General features: G+C 29.6%; 2 protein-coding genes across 4 annotated transcripts; one reads left to right on the plus strand and one right to left on the minus strand.

Moving 5' to 3' along the window:
* The first annotated feature begins 11 nt into the window (after positions 1–11).
* On the plus strand, positions 12–10,423 carry LOC106683745 (m-AAA protease-interacting protein 1, mitochondrial). 3 transcript variants are annotated; one of them, XM_014425415.3, is made up of 7 exons: positions 12–150; positions 348–695; positions 928–1,371; positions 1,459–1,657; positions 4,223–4,294; positions 8,908–9,007; positions 9,805–10,423. In XM_014425415.3, exons 3-7 carry the CDS (start codon positions 937–939, stop codon positions 9,896–9,898), a joined length of 900 nt encoding a protein of 299 aa, XP_014280901.1. In that variant the 5' UTR covers positions 12–150; positions 348–695; positions 928–936; the 3' UTR covers positions 9,899–10,423. The 3 variants fall into 3 exon arrangements, with proteins under 3 accessions (XP_014280901.1, XP_014280900.1, XP_014280903.1); XM_014425414.2 differs by having other exon boundaries at positions 13–154; XM_014425417.2 differs by lacking the exon at positions 4,223–4,294 and having other exon boundaries at positions 13–154.
* Positions 9,918–18,273, minus strand: eIF3f1 (eukaryotic translation initiation factor 3 subunit f1; the record flags this gene model as incomplete). Its single annotated transcript, XM_014425418.3, is given in 6 exon segments — positions 9,918–10,119; positions 11,181–11,428; positions 14,168–14,259; positions 16,210–16,427; positions 17,811–17,881; positions 18,050–18,273. Coding segments are annotated over 6 exon segments (831 nt in total). The 3' UTR covers positions 9,918–10,026.
* Positions 18,274–19,599: the final 1,326 nt, after the last annotated feature.

The following is a 19,599-nucleotide window of genomic DNA, read 5'->3' on the forward strand; positions in this document are numbered from 1 at the left end:
ATACTTTAATGTGTCCCTAACCTGTTAATCAAAATCAGCTGGTGCATTTTACGTGATTTGCAAGGTTCATGGTTTTAATGAAATATCTAAATTAATTTTGGGTACTGAGTTGTGTAGGAAATAATGATGGTCCAATATTATTTACTCTCAGTAGGTAATTAATTTTTTGTTAGTAATTTTATCAAAAATTAAATTTTTTTATCTTATAAAAAAGTTGAGATGACTTTCATTTAAACTTGAAGATACCCAATTTCTTCATACCTAATTTTAGTTCACCTTCATTATTTATTATTTATAGTTAGGTATTCAAGTTACTTACTGTCATCACTTATCATATTGTCTTTCAGGAATGCAAAAAGCTGGTATGTTCCATGGATTGGGTAGCTGTTTCTTTTAAGAGCCTTTTCTTATGACTAATATCCTTACCTTATTATCAAAGATATGAAAAAAGGAAGGCAAATTCAGAGAGATAGTGCCAGTAATTAATATCACATAAAGCAGTAAGGGAGTAAAACTGCTTTGAGGCCTATGTGGGTTAAAAAATTGTATTCTGCCCAAAAACTTAAAGAACTTTTAAAAATGTCAAGAACTTATTAGTATCGATGCAAAAAAAGAAGAAAAAGGAACATTTGTTGTACAGAGACCATTGATGTTCTTACAATAGAAGTCCTTTGGTATACCTATGTAATTGATAAGTAAGCCAGTTTTAATAATCTTGAACTATTTATTTATCAACTATATGCGTTCATTGATAGTTATTAGTTCATTTCTTGTTAAAACATATCTGAAATTTATTCAGGTTATCAATTAGTTCTTGTATACATTTTACGTTTATTATACGTTCTACTTGTATACTGTCTTATGTGTATTCTTCCTCAGGATTATATCAATTATTGCCTATTTTAATTTAAAGTATATTTTTTTAAGGTTTTGGGCATGAAGGGACTGAAGGAAACTTATAAAAGATGTGCCGACCAAATCATGGTAAAGCCTATTTCAAATGTGTCTCTTGATCCGTTGGCTGCAAGGAAAAAGCTTCTCGAAATTCATAAACTAATCTCAAAACCTGTGCCTATACAATATTCACTTCCATTTTTTACATTTAATCATAATCAGAACTCTATCATACAATATCTTGGGCTAGTGAAAAAGCTTATGTTAGATAGTCAGCAAAAAAGAACAGAAAATCTACAGGTTACATCCAGGCGAAATAATTTTCAAGGAACACCCCCAGAAAAAAAGCCGCTTCCTAAACTTCTTTATATTCAAAACCCAGTTGTTTGGCTATCAAATAAGATAGATTTTCGATTTCTACGTTATTCATGGGATTCTAATTTTAGTGAAGAAGAATTTTCTAGAGGTGCTCGGCAGGTTTGTTGAAATCAGTTTATTGTTGATGGTAATTGTAGAATGATTATTTAGTTAGGAAACCATATTTAATTTTTAATTTATATTTAGGCAATATCTACTGTAACTCAGATGGTGAGTAAAAACATGTTTGAAAGTTTGAAACCTCTTTTAACCAAAAATGCATTACTAAATCTAAGAAGGGATGTTGAAATTTTATGGGCTGATGAAGTAAGAAGGAATATTGGACTAAAACCAGAAGATGTTCAACTTATTATACCAAGAAAAATATATCTGAGAAGTTCAGCTGGTAAGTTATATTACTCCCATGTTTCTTGTAGCCAATGTTTTATTTGATTTTTTTTTTGGAAACTTATAAAATCAAAGTCATACTGGCTTCTTTGTTAATCAGTGATATTCATTATAATTTTATAATTAAAGTATTTATATTTTTACAAATTATGCGTTTTTACCAGTCCATTATAATCAATCTGAATTTTAGTTTTCCATCCTCAAATATTTCACTAATTCACTACCTCAAGTACGAAGGAAAAAAAAAATGTCATTCTGTATTGTTATTCACAATTTTTAAGCCTTCTACGTTATCAGAAACTACCGATTAACTTTCGATTGAACTTAGCGATGATATTTATTTATTTAGTCAGGTTTGTGAAGGACGAATGAAGTTTTGCAGGAAAAGTTTTTCTGAATAGAGAAAAGAAATTTATACTAAAATCTTTTATCTAATTATTATTTTTGAAAATCAAATTTAAAATAAGTAAAAGTTTTGCTTATTCTGCTATTACATATTTATTTATTCCGTCTCAGCAAATTTTGTTTTTTTGAATGAATGGTTTACAAGTTCTCATACTTCTCATCTCAAATTATTTCATAGAATCAAACTCACTCTTTTCATTATAATCATATGAAGTATTGGAGTATTGTTATTATTGATTGAAGGGTATAAAGGAAACACCACCAGTTACATTTTGTACTTCAATTGTATTCAATAAAACATAGTAACCTATGCCTATCTCTTTTACAGTATTACAGATCTTTCTTTTTCATACCATAGACTCTGTACATTTTATCCGAGTTAATTGTTGTATAGAAAGTTTTCATTAAACTCTATTAGATGGCACTGATAACTCAAATTTGAAAAAAACAAAAAAAGCCCTTACACCCTTCAGCTGTTAAGATGTTCTTTTTTTGCTAATTCTCTGTAATTTTAGCTTGATATTTCGCACTTTCTTTCCAATCAAAATGAGCAACATCTGGCTTCTTTTTAATATCACGGAGCTCCTGTTTTCTTTATCATCTTCATGCCTGATTGATCCTAATAGCTGCAATGATTGTTCCACTCAAAAATCAGTAAGACCTTACCGGTAGTTATATCAAGGGCTTAGAGACATGTAAATGTAACTACATTTTTTTCTATTATAACATGTAACTACATATTGGATAGGACCTACTTGAAATCCTTCCGTCTGAAACTTGAAATAAAAAATATGTAGACGTTCCTCCTGGTAAAATTAAGTAGGTTGTCTTCCAATATTTATTTACACAGAATAATGAAAACAATATAGTTAGGTTTGTGTGTCACTTAGCTCATGATATATTACTCAACTCAAAGAACTTGGCCATTAAAGAGAATTGGCTAATCTTTTTTGTTAAATATTGACTTTCATAAACTTTGACAAAATATGGCTCCTGAAGTGGTGATGAGATCAAAATGAATATATTTCACTTTTAACTGAACTCTTCTCATTACTTTAAGAGTTTACCTTTCGGTAATAACAGTTTTTGTAGCCATGGTCATTTATTCTGATATGTGTATACTCTATATTGGTGGTGCTCTAATACCATGTATACACTCTGTATTCACCTCTGGGACAAATATTTAATAATTTTACCGGGACAAATAATTTTACTATTTTCACAAATTCCAGAAATGCTTGGAATCACTACCAATATTACATAATTATTAATTAATTAGTTTATTTAACTCTCCAATCCAATATAAAAGCCCTCGAAGAATGGTGGCTTAATTGGAAGATTAAAATAAATCCCATCAAATCACCTTTATCCTTCGTCATAAACCTACCGACTGCCCTACAGCCTCCTTTAATAATGTTGATATTACCCCTGTCGAACAGATCCGCTATCTTGGACTACATCTGGACAAATGACTATCCTGGAATCCTCACACAAGACTGAAAAGACAGGAAACTGCATGTCGATTCTGACTATTACAGCACTTACTAGACAAACGGTCTAAACTTCCAACTCATTACAAAAGTCTGATCTACATGACTGTAATAAGGATAATTTGGACATATGGAATTGAGCTTTGGGGCTTCACTAAACCTTCAAATTCCTCTTCTATCCAATCCTTACAATCCAAAATCCTCAATGCTCCTTACTTTGTCACAAATAAAATCATACATAAAGACCTTAATGTTCCATATGTCACCGATCTAGCCTGAACCAAATATCATTCTTTCCATTATCAACTCCCTAACCACACAAACCCACTAGTTTCTAACCTTGCTTCCTCTTCCATTCCTGACAATCCTCCGAGGCACCTGAAAAAAAGATGGCCACGAGACCTACTAATGTAAGAACATCATTAGAGTGCTACCAATGGGTAGTTCTCTGCACGTCTGTTTCACTCCTTTATAACTGAGATCTAATTTACTGAATTTATTATAATGTACAGTTGTAAATTTCAATAAATATATTTTTAAAAAATATGTAATAATCATTTGGTATAAACTTATAAACTTTTATGTATAATTTCTCTTAATGTGCAATGATTATTATCTGTATCAATTTTAATCTTATTTTTGTTTATTTCTTTTCTTATTGACTATAGAACCAAAATTGCTGAATAGAGGAAATAAACCAGCATTTCTTACCTTGATAACTCCTGTTAAGACAGTATCTGGTAAGCTTGTGTATAACTGCATGTTATTTTGTATACTGCCAGCTCATTATAAATAACAGCTTGACCATTTTATTTGTATTAATACTATTTACCCTCTTTTTCCTAGATAGAGTATTAAGTAAAAGTTGTCACCTATTCCTAATTAAATTTCACATATGTGCACATAGCCATCAACTTAGTTATTTCTAAACTCTTTTTTAATATTGAACTTGAAATTTCATGAAGAATGTTTAGTTTTTATCATTGTTTATTTTTTCCATTTAATATAACTTATTTATATATCCTGTTTGTTACATTTCCTCAGATGATGTAGGACACATTATGTTCATGTATTTTTTAAAATGTGTCTAGTTTTCTTTTTCAAGAGTAATCAAAAATTTTCTGTTGAATCATTTTTCCATTTCCGGCTACACTAATTTTACTTCACTTCATAGCTTTATTTGCTGACTTTCTCATTCATCATTTATCATGGTTAAATATAAAAAGATACAAACTTTGTGAAGTATGACAGGACTATGAGAAAATACAGACATATGATAAAGTTATATAAACCTTATATAAAAAAAAGTAAATTGTATACAAAAGATATAAAAAAGAATGAAGTAAATAAAATGAATTGAATAAATATTAATAATGTATACAGTAATGAATAATAGAATTGAAAGTGTGCCACTGTAGTAATAAATAATTAGAGAAAAGTTATTAATTATTAATAAATTAGTTAATATGGTAAAAAAAAAGAAAATGAGAGTGAAGAAATAAATGAGATGTAAGTATGGTAAAAGAACAAGAGAACGAAACAGATAGATAAATTAATGAATAATACAAGATGCTAACCAGAATGGTAATAGATAATGAATCACCTGGAAGAAAAAATTTTGAGAGAGCAGCAGTGGGGAATAAAGTCAATGGTACCATATTGTATAAAATTTGTTAAGTTCTAAAGATGACTTAATGGTATTTTCAGCAATTGTTGCCTTAAAGACATAAAATTAAGACTGGAATGTTGGCACAATAAACTAAGTATCACTTATTTTGTTCTTCACTCCTGACCCCAGTTTTTCAATGTTGCTCGATTTAACTAATTTTTTAACTTAAGTTTCCTCTTTCTATTTTAAATAAATGTTTCATAGTTAAGATAAGACCATCTCTAATTCAAGGTCTTAGGCCTTCCCTTCCTTATTTTTGTTTAAGTCTTCCTTTCTATTATTTTTGGTGCTACAGTTTTCTTCGAGAGATTATGACATTCGAAAATCTTCTTATTTTAATCCACTGTCAAGAACAAATAAATCTTCATGTTTGCTTTAAGACCTATATCAAATTAATGTCAGCTATTTAATTAGAAAAACATAAATATTCAATTTTTGTACCTAGTTTGAGTACAGAGTGTGGGATGAACCTTGAAAAAAAATAATGCTTCTTAATAATTTATGAATCTCTATTTGGAAAAAAAAAAATGGGGGTTCCTATTTAAAATAATTAAGTTGGTGATTATTGTGCGCATTCTAGCAATATTTAAATTAAAAATCTTAAAAGTGTTAAGTTTTGTAGTTCAGCTTTTAGTCCAAAAGACAAATAAAAGGATTTTGCTTATCAATAGAGATTGGATTTTGTGCAATTGGATCTTTTGTTCCCAAGCCCTGAACTCCACCAAACACATTCAAACTACACTAATTTTATAAAAGGAATATGGTCCAGGTGGGTTAAAAAAATACTCAAAGCCAGCCCTAATGGCTCACATTAATAGTTTAATTGCCATTTGATTTTTTTGTTTTAATCACACCTGGACCATCTTGCTTTTACATGTTACACATGTTCAGTCAATGATCTTCTAACACTAACTTTATTTTGCAGGAAATTGTACGTTTTGTACAAACCAAAATTTAGCATGATTTGAGTTGTTTTTTTTTGCACAAAATTGCACGTTTTATGCCTTTTTGGTAAAATCTTAATTTTTGTTGCATAAAATTGAATGCTTGAACTAAATTTCTCATAAATATAAGAAGATGGTCAGGGTTGCAGTCAAAAAAAGAACAAATAGTTATAAACTAGTTATAGTTATAAACTATTTGTTCTTTTTTTGACCGCAACCCTGACCATCTTCTTATACTTAAATTTTTACGGTCAACTATATATACATATATAAATTTCTCATACTATACACACATAGATAGGTGTATGTATAACAATACTTATTTATTTTCTTATTTTTTCCTTACCTAATTTATAGTTTAAAATTGACAAATTTGAAGTAAAGCACTCTAGTAAACACAAGCTAACCAAGAAGTAAACATAAGTGACAAATGTTCTTGGAATAGTATTCACCAGTGGTCTTAGGTAGGTATAAAACATAAGCTTCTCCTAGAGAAAGTTCAGTATAATTGTTGTTAAATTGGATTACTAGACCGGCCTCTAGCCTTTCATTCTTTCATCTACTGACTTAAGACTTCATTGTGGTTAGTGGAAATTCCAATTTTTTTTTTAAATTATTATTTATTATATTGCCTATGTATATTATTTTAAATAAAATATAACAAAAAAAATCAATTTGTCTGATCAATATGAATATACCTATCCTTGTTGAATCAAACTTCTTAAATGTTTCAGTTCTTTGGTTTATGGTATATAGTTAGTCAATACACCTAAAAGTGAAGCAGAACATGCCATGTGAAATTTTAAAATTTCAAGAAGTTGAGAATTGAATTTCAGCTTTCATTATAGCAATATAAAATAATTCAATACGTTTCCTCATAATTCTTCAATTGTGGGCAAAATTATAGGTTTTTTCAGAGTAGTTTAGTTGGCATAATGTAGAGAGCATTTAGTGAGTTTAATTCGATTCAAACATCAACATTAGATAAGTTTTCCTTCTTTGTGTCTCACTATTTCCTGTGTTCTGCTAAGCATGGAGTAGCTGCCTCTGAACATCTTGATACCTGTCCTGTGCGAGCTTTCTCATCTCCGGCATGGTGCTTCCTCTCGCTGTGCCAATTCTCTCAATCAGGTCAGCATACATAAGCCTTGAGGGTCTTCTCACTCCCGGTCTTGCTTCCAGAAGCTACCTGGCCTTATAGTCATCTCCCATTGTGTCAACATGCCCGATCAATTTCAGCTGTCATTCATCAATCACCTCTTGGACGGATCTTACTCCTAGTTCATTGCGTACCCTTTCATTCCTTATTCGGTCTTGGCTGGTTTTTCCTTATATTTTCCATAGGAATCTCATTTCTGCAGAAACAACTTTGCTGGCATGATGGTTCAGCTTTCCGATCTGTATAGTAGTACTGGGAGAAAAACTGATTTGAAAAGCCAAATTTCACCAACACCAAAAAATGCTATAACATTAGTCTTAAGGTACTAATTCTGCAATTATACACAGCGGCAACCTAGGTAGCCATCAGGAGTTGGCAAAAAGAACCAGGCCCACTTGCTGGACTTGTTCCCCCCACCAAATACCAGTTCTCCCGATCTCTGTTGAACGATTTTTTTTTAAATGTGAAAACTATTTTCAATAGATTTAAACATACACAAAAAGTTAGAATTAATAAACAGTTGTATCCATTCCCAATTAAAAAAAAAATTGTTGGGGCCCCGAGTACTGGTGATAGCCGACTCCACTATCTGCCACAAAAATAGATTGAAGTGGAATTCTGTCTGTGTGCCTTCTTCCCAGTCAATTTGAGTGAAGTTTTTTTTATTGGCATTGCTTCATCTTCTGATTTTGCTTGATAGTTTTTGATAGTATTATTTACTTTTTATTTTGATCCCAACTTTTAAATGAAATAAGTTTCAGAAAACATAAGAAGTTTACACTTTTATTTTCAGGAATAATTTAAAATAGCTTGTATTTACATTCTTAAATTTTTAAAAATACATCTTACAATATTGATTGAATCAGGAAAACATCAAGAAAGTTGTAATTAGATTCTGCTTTAAAATCTCTGCATACAATTTTTTTTAATTTATAATATATATTATTAAATATTAGCTTCGCAATATTTTATTTAAAATGTATAGAAGATTTTACATTATTTAGTCCATTCATTATGGATTGCATACATATATATGGCATTGGTCCAGCCTGATTTCAGCTTGGTTCAGTAGGGCATTGAGGAGAATCATGTAAGTTATAAATGTTTACCTGGTCGGCACAAAGTTTGTGCTATAACAATGAAGTGCATTTCCAATTCAGACTCTCTGTTCAAGAGATATTTAATATTGGATATAAATTTGTTTTTTGTGTTCCGTTACTAAAAAAAGTCAGGACTAATTCCTTTCCACAACTAAGGATTAATACAGAAACCACTTGTCTTTAATAATTTAAGATTTTAAATCATAAATCAGCTAGTCACCCAACAGATAGTGTAATCTGACAGCATTGGAAGTGAAACCTAACTGAAAACGTGTACAAATCAATCCAACATCTACTGAGTCAAGGAGCTAGCAAAAACATAGATCAATGGATAAATTTCATGGAAAGATAAAGAATTTAAATTATCTAAAATGGTTCCTGAAAGAAATTTACTTTCTTGATGTTTCATTTATTTTATTTCATACTGCATACATTTAACCAATTATTATTTGGAATCATAATTATTAAATCCTATTTGTAGATAAGAGGCTCTGTGATATAGATGTCTTGTTTATCGGTATGAAGTGGCTCGAAGAACAAGGTTTTAACACACCTCTTGTTTTTGTTGACATTGTTTCCAGGTAAATTGATTGTTTCTTATTTCTAAATCAATTTTAAAAAAAATTAATTGAATATCTTGTTATTTTTGTAAAACAAGCATTTGCTTTCAAACTGATATGGACTAAAGTGTATACGATTATTTGTTTCCTAAACCCCATAAGCCACTAAATTTCTATGAATTATTTTATTTTTAACAAAGCATAACATAACCCAGATCTAACTAACAGGTTGGAGTAACATAAATGCTTCTCTGAATTTAGAGTCTACTCATGTTCTGTAATGGAACCAGAATGGCAATGAAAAATTTAAAGATACTGAATTTCAAATAAAATCTTAAAGAGTACTTAGTATTTATTATAATTCAATAACAGCCTCTGAGCAGTGATAATCTTGTGATAGCCAATAGATTTGAGTTTGGTTTTGAAAAAAATAGCCAACCCCCAAAATAATTAGTTTTAGCTAGAATTAGATAATATCTGAGACTATTAATTAGCAATAACTAAATAGGTTCTGGACCAATAACTGATATATTTCCAATTAAAACCTGACATCTGTATTCTACCACAAACAATAACAATAATAATATTCAGTAATGACAACAAATAAATTGCTAGAATAGTGTTAGAATAAAAATAACCGAATCCCCAAAATACTACAAATGATGACAATTTAAAATGAACTAAATTGTTCAAAACTTGCTTATATTTCAAGAAAGCCTCATATCAATTAGGGAAAAAAAGTTATGCTAGTATATTCATATGCATACTGGTGTATCAAACTAAAAAAATAGTATTAATTTAAACATTTTTGTGGGCAGATTCCATAGAAACTACACAGAGGGAGTTGCTCCAGACTGGACAATTTCAGCCTTTAAAGTGAGAAGATTCAGCTTGATTCCTCAGAAATCATGATACCCAAAACAAAAAAAAGTAAATGAATAGAAAATTTTATTACAGAAAAGTGTTTGGTTGAAGTCTAGATAATAGCAAACAAATATTTTAGTATAACTTTGATATTTATTAAAAAATAATCACAATAATTATGTAGAAGGTGTTGTTAACAGAGTAAGCTTTTCATTAAGTTGAAGTTGTGTCTTTGTTAACTGACAAAGTGTAACAACCATTAGAAGATCCTGTAACAAACAAAATAGCATTATTAACGTACAAAAAAATATTCCCATTAGAAAAATATATGTGTTCAATCAAAGTTTTATACATGTGTTAATAAAACTAGACACAGCAGATTTACAATTTCCAGAAAAAAAGCTATTGTAAAAAGTAACAATTTTTTTTTTTTATTACAGTTCATTAAAAGAAAGTGTAGTTGATGAAGTTTTACAAATTATAATAGTCAATTAATTAGTAGCTTCAAATTAAGACTACAAATTGATAAAGGACCTTATTCGAATAACCAATAAAATGAATGAATCAAACAATTTCAAGATATCGTTGACTCACATATTCAAATATCTTCTTAAGAATACAGGTTTTTTATAATCCAACATAAAATAAAAATTTTCCAAATTGAACCAAAACTACTTCCTAAATTTTAATTAATAATTATTGGTTTTTTTTTTCACTCGTAAAAATAATATGGGAACAACATAAGCACGCAATATACAAGAACTTTGCAATATTATTAAAGTAATAAACTCTTTGCACAAAAATAAAATATCGAAAAATATTTTATGAACACCATTAAAAGAAAAAATATACATATTAATGATAAGGTTGATTATACATTATCCATTACTGTAATGCATAATTTTGGTAATAAATTACATAAACAATCATAAACTAAAATATTGAAAAATAATAATTCTTAGTTTAGCCAGTCATTTCTACTTTATTTTTTGAATTATGAAGAAAAATAAAATAACAAATTTTAATCAGGATTTCAAACATGGGTTACAACCAAATCCATCCAATACCAATCCATAGTTGTATTCTTAATATTCAAAACAGTAAAAAAAAAATTAAATATTTGAATGATAAATGTTGCATAAATTATATCCGTATTGAATACTTAACACCTTTTTTTTTCTTTCTTTTTTTGTTTATAGCTGTATTCAAAATATACAGGACCTTTTTAAGGCCTAATAAATATTAAACTTTCCATAGATTTTATAAGTTTTTTTAAATTAAAAGATCTTGCTGTGATAATGGTTAACTACTAAAGAAAAAAAAATTGTACCTTGATGTTAGAATTAAACATCTCATCAAATTGATCTGGAGTTATTGTCGGTACAGCATGGACCATATCAAAAAGAGCCCGACCAACAGCATTGTCAGGGACAGCACGTCCTGCAAGGACATCTTCTACGTAAGCTAATACCAAATCAAGCATGTTCGTTATTCTCTCGCTAGCTTCCGCTATCAGCCCGAGATCAGTACATGCCTCTAGGCCTTTCTTCTGTTTCAGCGTTTTCTCACAATGTCTCACTAATAAAAATACAACAAAATTACTTAAGAAGTATTGAAAGAAGAGAAAGATATATAGATACCTTTATATCAATAAAACATAATCAATGATACTTTATCATTTTTTCATTAAAACATCAAATTATCACAAGTTTGAAACTACTAAATCAATCATGTGCACTCTGCAGTTTTTTTTTATAGGAAATAATTAAAAAATCAATCTTTATTGTGATGAATACACCCAGTTCCTTTAAAAAAACAGCAGTGGTACATAAAATGTAAGATTTTTGTTATAAATGTTCGATAAACCTATATATTTACAATAAGTTAATGTTTTAAGAGTACACTGGTTATCGTTTAACCAGTTACATTAATAACCTCGAAAGGATCAGGCATATTAGGTCCTTATGGCTGATTGTCATAACGACCAATCACTACTATACACATCAGGTAAATTTGAAATGACCAGGCATATTCATTCAATCATTATAACTGATCATCCTTATAATACATTAACACAATACAAATCATGTAAACGTGAAATAAAATTTTTTTAAAATAACTTACTGCCACCAAACACTAATAAATTGCTTTAGTTGGATGATGATGTCCAACTTTAATTTTTTTTATTATATATAGATGATTGACCATGAGTGAATTGGGAGGTCAGGTCAAGAAGAGGAATTAGTTTTAACCATTTATTGATTGTCAATGTTTTGACCGACAATGTAGGTCATCCCAAACCAGGTGGACTAGCATAATAATAGCATCTAGGATGCTGATTTTAGTTCACAAATTTTCCTCCATATCTTGAAAAAACCTTAAAATGTTGTTTTCTAAAATTGGTCCTAATCTTCTGCATTACTCCTAGGTCTATCAGCTGAAGAACAGACATATTTGGCAGTAAACACATTACTTTTATGAATTTTTAAATTTTCAAATTTACAATATGAAATGGGGTGACATCGATAAGTAGCAAAATAATTTCTTTTTAATTCCTTCTCTCAGCCTAAAATGATTTGGTTTAAAAAGTATGTAGTCATCCAATTTTTAAAAATTAATCCAAATTAAAAATATTTTTGAAGTAGTTTAGAAGTAGGGTTTTTAGACTTCTGAATAACAAAAAGTTAGTATTTTGCCGCCACCCTTATGTTTGCCATAAGTAAAATATCCTATCTTTTCAAACTTTTTTTCCCCCTTTAAAATATTGGCATAAGTTCATAAATCAGTTTTAAAAATGTTGATGTCACTGTAGCCTTCTCAAATTGTAGACTAAACCTTGGATAACCAATCATCAAATGATGCTGAAGATACTTCATAGTTTTATATAGCGAATATTATCTCAGAACAAAATCATTAAAACCAACCTATAGAAATTTCTTCTGCTTAAGATTGGCTAGAATTAAAGGGAATACATCTCTAGAAATCGTTAGCTTTAGCAAGCAAAATGAGACTAGAGAGAAAATTATTTTGTGGCTTCTTTGGATTTTAAACGATATTAGCAAAAGTTCATTAAGTTCTTCATGAGCTTAATGAGGGTTTTTCTTTTTAATTTTTTTTTTTTTTTTTTTTTTAAAGAAATCCTCCTTTTCTACAAGATCTTGAATCAGGGCCCTATTTTTCCAAACTGAAGATATGGCAGAGTGACTTACGTTTAATTATTTGGCCAAGCTGATGTTAGTCTCACCATTTTTAAGACAACAGCAAATATTATTGTTTTCGATATGATGTGTCTCTTTTGAAGAAAACAATAAAACTACTTTATACGATTCACTGAAACATATGTTTGGTATAAAAGAAACATTCTCAGAAAAATTCTAAAAGCTGTCATGTAATAATCAGATGGAGCCAAGGCTGATGAGCAAATTGCATACAAAAGTATTTCTGAAACGAAATACCTCAATCTCATTTCTTTGACTGGTTTTGCTGTGTGTAATGGTACATTATTATGAAGCAAATAGTGTTGAATGGTATTAATAGTTAACAGTATTAAATGTTCTGCCAGGTTTTAGTAGCTCATGATAAACCCTTCATAGTCATTTGGCCTTGCAGTTCATGTCAATGGTTCAACTGGAGTTACCCAGGATCTTGTATGCTTAGGATTTTTGAAATTATCCAGTATTCATCTCCAATTAAAATTCAGGACAGAAATTAATTTTTTTTAGAAACAGACAAGCAGCATTTCGTATCTCCTGCCAGAAATTCATCAAACCAATGACAAAAGACCCTTTCATTAACACTACACCCTAAATGCTTTGTTCTTCTATCTGGCATTTAGTCAGAATTAGTTTATTCCAGGAAAAAGGTAATCCCTGTAAGCTGTAACCTTACTTATAATAACTCGCTAATTGACTCCAACTAACTCTGTAGCACCTTCTTGTTTGTGCTTTGTTACATGTTTAATTTCAATTTTCTACAACCTAGTTCTTTATTCAATTTGGTAATTAACTAAGAGAAACATTTACACACCATATCAGGACACTTAGCAAGATCTTCAGAAATTGTTGCTTACAACATCAAAAAATAAAAAACTATATAAAAAAACTTTTTAATGAAAAAGACATTTTAAGTTTGATCACGCAAAACAGTTTAATATTGTTATTAAAAAGATATTTTAAATGACGTACTTTACACACAATCAAACATAGAAACGATTAAAAGTGGAACACGTTCGAGATGTTCAACTTTTACGCAGAGAAAATGATGTATAAGTAAATATTTTCAGAGAAATAAAAAAAAATTATTTATGTGAATACTCACAGGCAACTGTTTCTGGATCATAACAAGTGACTTCTACAGGTATTGGGGTGAACATACTTCCAGACTTGCCACTAGGAACACCAAGTGGTACACTATAAAAAAAGAATTTTTAAGAGTTATAATTTCACAAACCTCACTTCTTTGATCCTAGCATTATAACTAACTGGAAATAGATAATTTGATGATTGGTTACTAATTAAACCATTAATCAAACAATAAAAAGATTAATATTCAGTGATATAGAGAGGGTCCTTATAGTTATATTAGATTCTCTTCCTTGGACACTTCTGTCACTTAATTCTATGAATTTATTTTTCACTTTCAGTGTAATTGCATGCCATCCTTTATAGTACACAAGACCAAGAGGAGAAAAAGTCAGGAATTTCACCCCTATTTTCAATTACTTTAATGAAAACTACGTATAGTTAGTAGTAAACATTGAAGAGTCTGACAAATATAGTGGATATTAAAAATTAATTTTTCATTCAGAGCTCTATATCTTTAATACTTCCTACAATACTAAAAACCTAATAGAACAAAATTTAAAAAAAAAGTAAATTTGCTAAAATATGAGTCCTAATAGATCTATCAAAGTTCAATATTTCTTCTAATATTACAATATTATTTTTGTATAGTATATATTATTTTAGTAGTTGGTGAATTTATTTTGGGAAATATACAACTCAGAAACCATTAGACATATAGATGTCTATTAGCACTCAAGTTAAGCTAGTTTATAAGGTTTATATTCGTAGAAGTAGTAGTTTTCATATTTGCCAAAATAAGTTCAAAAGATGTTGATTTTTGTCTTTGGAAAAAAAAAGTTTGATTAATGAAAAACCATACCTCAGGAATCATTAGACAAACGGATGTCTGGTAGCACTCAAATCAAAGCTGGTTTAAGATAATATGAAGAAGTTTATAAAGTTTATCTTCGTGAGGGTAGTAGTCTTTATGGTATTTGCATATGAATATAAAATTTTGTCATCTAAAAATCAATTTATTTTAGCACATATCACAAACACTATTACTACTATGAAGATAAATGTTACTACTTTATCGTACATTACAATAGCTTAAATTTGAATGCTAGCAGACATCTGTATGTCTAATGGTTCCTGAAATAAATTTTTTCATAAATCAACACTTTAGTTGGAACAAATAGAAATCAATGTTTTGTCGAATATAATAAAAACTATTACTCCTACTACAAAGATAAACTATATAAATTACTTTATAGGACATTTAACTAGCTTCAAATCGAGTGTTAGAGGACATCTGTATGTCTAATGGTTCCTGAGATATATTTTTTCAGAAATCAAAAATTTTGTGAATATATTTTGACAATTATCATAACAACTACTACTTCCATGAAGATCAATATTATAAACCAGGTAATAGCACATTTAACTAGCTTTAATTTGAATTAAAGACACAATTTATTTAAACTCTCTCTTTACTACAGGTTTTTAAAAATTAATTTAATTAGCTGTATTTTTAAAAAACAAAGAACTTCATTTGATTAAGAATTTTAATATTTTTCAAGCGAGGTACATTTGTAATCACTTTGATGTTAAACAGTTCCTTGTAAAAAATATCAGTTAAAGATATAGCTTTGAAATAACACAAAATAGGATTTTTTTAACATATGATGGGTACTCTTTGTATTAAAAACCAAACTATCAAAATAATTGCATAACTGTTACTAAATAATAATCATTTTTTAATAACTCCATTAGTTTTGTAAAGAGATCTAACCCAACAATTTGTGAAGAGTACTATCTGATCCTTAAATTATTTTGTGGACTAAACACCTATAATAAGTTAAATTTTTCAGAACCGGGTATATTAACAAAATTCTAAATTCTAATTGTGTTTCACATGGTTCAACTGATTAGTGTCAATGACTATTTCAACAAAAAGGTGAAAATACCCTGTTTGTTGTTTTCACCAATTTTAGAGAACACATATTTTCATATTTGTAATTTACTATTCTTAAATGATTAGCTTAATTAGTTAAAACTGATAAAAGTATGGTTTACTTGAGATATGCCCTGATTCCCATATGACCACCTTGTAATGTAGTATCAAGAGTCATATGAACAGGGTTACTGCATTCTCTAGCATAATATTCATGAATTACAGACGAATGGCTAGTCACTTCATTTCCTGTCGCCCACCATCCAACGATACTTTCCTGTTTATTTACTTTTAAGTTCATTTCATAAAGGTCCATAGCATAGTTGAGTTCTGCTTCAACCTAAACAAAAAATATTTTTCTATTAGGACAGTAACATTTATTTAACAATTGTGATGTTTGAAAATCTTAACTTTTTCAAGAATTTCCCCAATGCTTTCAGACTTTTTCTGAAATTCCCGACAATCTTTCTTTACTTTACATAAACATAATGTATAGGACGGTCTGTCAGATGAATTCCCTGACTTGATTAAAATTCCATAACCTCCTCTAGATAAATACGAAAATGAAAAAAAGAATGTGAAAAATTTATGAATAGGTTGACTATCACAAAGGCTAGTTATAAATTTTATCATCTGCAATATTACATACATAGACCATTAAATATATCAATTCATTTTGGACTACAATATATTTTTTTAACTTAAGTAATACTACAAAATAAAATATACCTGTTTTGCACAGAAAACAATATTAATAAAAAGTACCAACAGAGGAAAAGAAACTTCTAAAAACTACAGAATTTTGATATATATTCACTCTCTTTATTAACAGAATCCTATTATACATGTTCATCTTCCTTAACAAATATAATGAGCATTTTTTGAAATTTTGATCTGATTTTCACTAAACCATAAAAGTGGTATGTGTTATATCTTATGGAGTATTGTAACTTTAAGACCTTCTCCATGGACCTAATTCTGGAATTATTAATGGAATAAAGTATTTTTTTTTTTAATGGAATTAGATCAATTCCTTGTAAATTTTAATTCATCTAAAAAGGGTTTTCAAGAAGTTTGACTAGTGAAAAAATTCTAGCATTTATTACAGGATATCTCAAAGGAAAAGTAAATGAATTTAGATTTTAGACTTCAATTATTGAATCTAGAAAGTGAAATATGCATTTGCTTTCAAATGAGATGCTAATTTACAAATTAAAGATAGTTAAATTTGAAAAATTAAAATTATCTTCAATACCTAAAATTGCTTACTGGATTCAGAGTTAAAAACATAGCATTCGGCATTTCTAGTACTTTTGGTACAAACAAGTAAGAACAAAACAGATAATTTTGTATTATGAGGAAGTAATAATTTGAAATCCTTATGTCAATTCCTGTACTGCTTAGATACCTCGAGGAAGAAATTAGTCATAAATGAATTTAATCAGAACTTTAAATTCCAAATGAATAACATAAAATACAATATAAGGTTAGTTTATTTTATATGACATAAATTTACTTAAGTAATAAAGCGGATAACAGTATTAAACCATATCAATTACTATCTTCCTACCATATCATTTAGAAAATTGATTTTTATGTATGTATTGGGTCAATAATAGGTTTTTCAAAGTGACACCACTTACATTAATAATAATGGAATTGTAGCATGTAAAAATAGGCATTATTTAATTAGTTTACTAATAAAACAGGGGTTAATACTTGCCATTTCTTCATATTCTTTATGGGGAACACAGAAACAGTTTGTGACTTCCACAACTCCTTTCTCAACAGACCCTTAAAGAGAGCATACATTTTAGACATGTTAGCTGGAGATGTCATCAATAAAATCATAATATAATAAGTGACACATTTAGCATAAGTAGTAGTATCCACAAACAATAAAATCACTTCAACCGATGCAAACCACATGACATTACCAGCAATATGCCAATCAGTTATTACCTAAAAGTGTTCCTATTACACGATGTGCATCTGCGTTCCTTCGCTCATATGCATCCACTATTTGAAATAAAACAACAGGGTGTACTTTCACTGTTAAATTTAAAGCCATTTTATTGTATTCAAAAAGAACTAAAGAAGAACACGCCAAACCACAATAACCTTCCTAACTAGGGAAGTTTCGATACTTCCGATAGTCTGTGATATCGATACTTGTAACGTTTATATCGATATAATTCATTCGATATATTGGTTATACTGATAGTTTCTTCTGATGATATCGGGAGCAACGATACTTTTTCGCCATTACCTCACCATATTCAAATTTTATCCTATATAGTCAACACAGTTCTCTTCATAATTAATTTTTTTGTAAATCGAAATGAACATTTGAAACTGTTATGAATAAAAATCGATTCATAGTTGATAATTTTATTAATATATATAAAAGGGAATGATCGAATCTTTATCCGCAATAAACTTTTGAATTAGTGGACCCATTTGCGTGCAGTTTTTTTTTTAATTGTTCCATTTCGCTATAGGAAGCTTTAAAGATAATGAAATCCCAGAATTCCCAAGTAGAAAATAATTTATGAATGAAAACATAACGTGGTTCGGGTAGAATAGGTCAGAAATTTTTTTTTAGAAAAGAGCATTCATATTCGTTTTTAAGGGGCCTCAACATATTGGCCAAGCCAAGGCGAACTCGGACATGCACGAGCATGTGGATGGGTGGCTTGTACGAGTTGGCCTAATCTCGTTGCCGATCCGTCGAGAGTCGGTTTTTGGACACAGATCAAAGGGGTTCGTGAGAGCGCTCGTGTAGTTTGTTTGTTTGGTTGTTTAGTGGCGCCAAACTTCATTGGTCATCAACGCCATTTATATTTTATTTAATTTTGCTAATATTCGTAATTTGCTAATATTGCGCTCGTGTAGTATCTCCACCATTGTTCTTTGTCTAGTTGCAACTGAGAGCTGTTAGGAGGTTGTAGTTAATTTTTACAATAAGTTTTATATTTAATCTTATTTATTTATATTTAATTTCCTTTCATTTTCTTTTTTTTTTGTAATAAAAATAATATAATTCCAGTGCAATGGCTGAAACCACTTGTACGTCCGCCATGCTTGCCTCTCTGAATAACACTGACATGTGGATGGTCCACTCATTGTTTACCGAGCATTTGTACAAGCCTCCGATTCGTGGCGAGCGGCCAACATGTGGATCCGCCTTTACATGTTAAAGGGCCTCAACATGTTGGCCAAGTCATGGCGAACTCAGATATGCGCGAGCATGTGGATGGGTGGCTTGTACACCATTTTCAAAGAAATTAAAAATTTGAAAATTTTCACCTCGACTTATTTCGGAGGATTTTTTTTTCCCTTCGGTGACTATTTTTTATATAATCATTTATAACTCTTCGTCGTTTTATCTCCTTCGTACGGTTAATATAACCGTTGGAAAGCTGAATGTCTGCTATTTAAGCCAACATCGACTGAACGTAGATTTAATGCCCTCACAGGGGCGAAATCTGGGTTTCAAATAAGGGAAAAAA

The sequence above is a fragment of the Halyomorpha halys genome, unplaced genomic scaffold (assembly GCF_000696795.3).
Source record: "Halyomorpha halys isolate HHAL.00 unplaced genomic scaffold, Hhal_1.1 Scaffold511.1, whole genome shotgun sequence".
Lineage (NCBI taxonomy): Eukaryota > Metazoa > Arthropoda > Insecta > Hemiptera > Pentatomidae > Halyomorpha > Halyomorpha halys.

Coding starts and splice junctions, on each gene's coding strand:
- LOC106683745 (XM_014425415.3), top strand. CDS start 937: ATGAAGGGACTGAAGGAAACTTATAAAAGATGTGCCGACCAAATCATG. Junction 1,658..4,222: donor ATATCTGAGAAGTTCAGCTG/GTAAGTTATATT, acceptor TATTGACTATAG/AACCAAAATTGCTGAATAGA. Junction 9,008..9,804: donor TTTGTTGACATTGTTTCCAG/GTAAATTGATTG, acceptor TTTTGTGGGCAG/ATTCCATAGAAACTACACAG.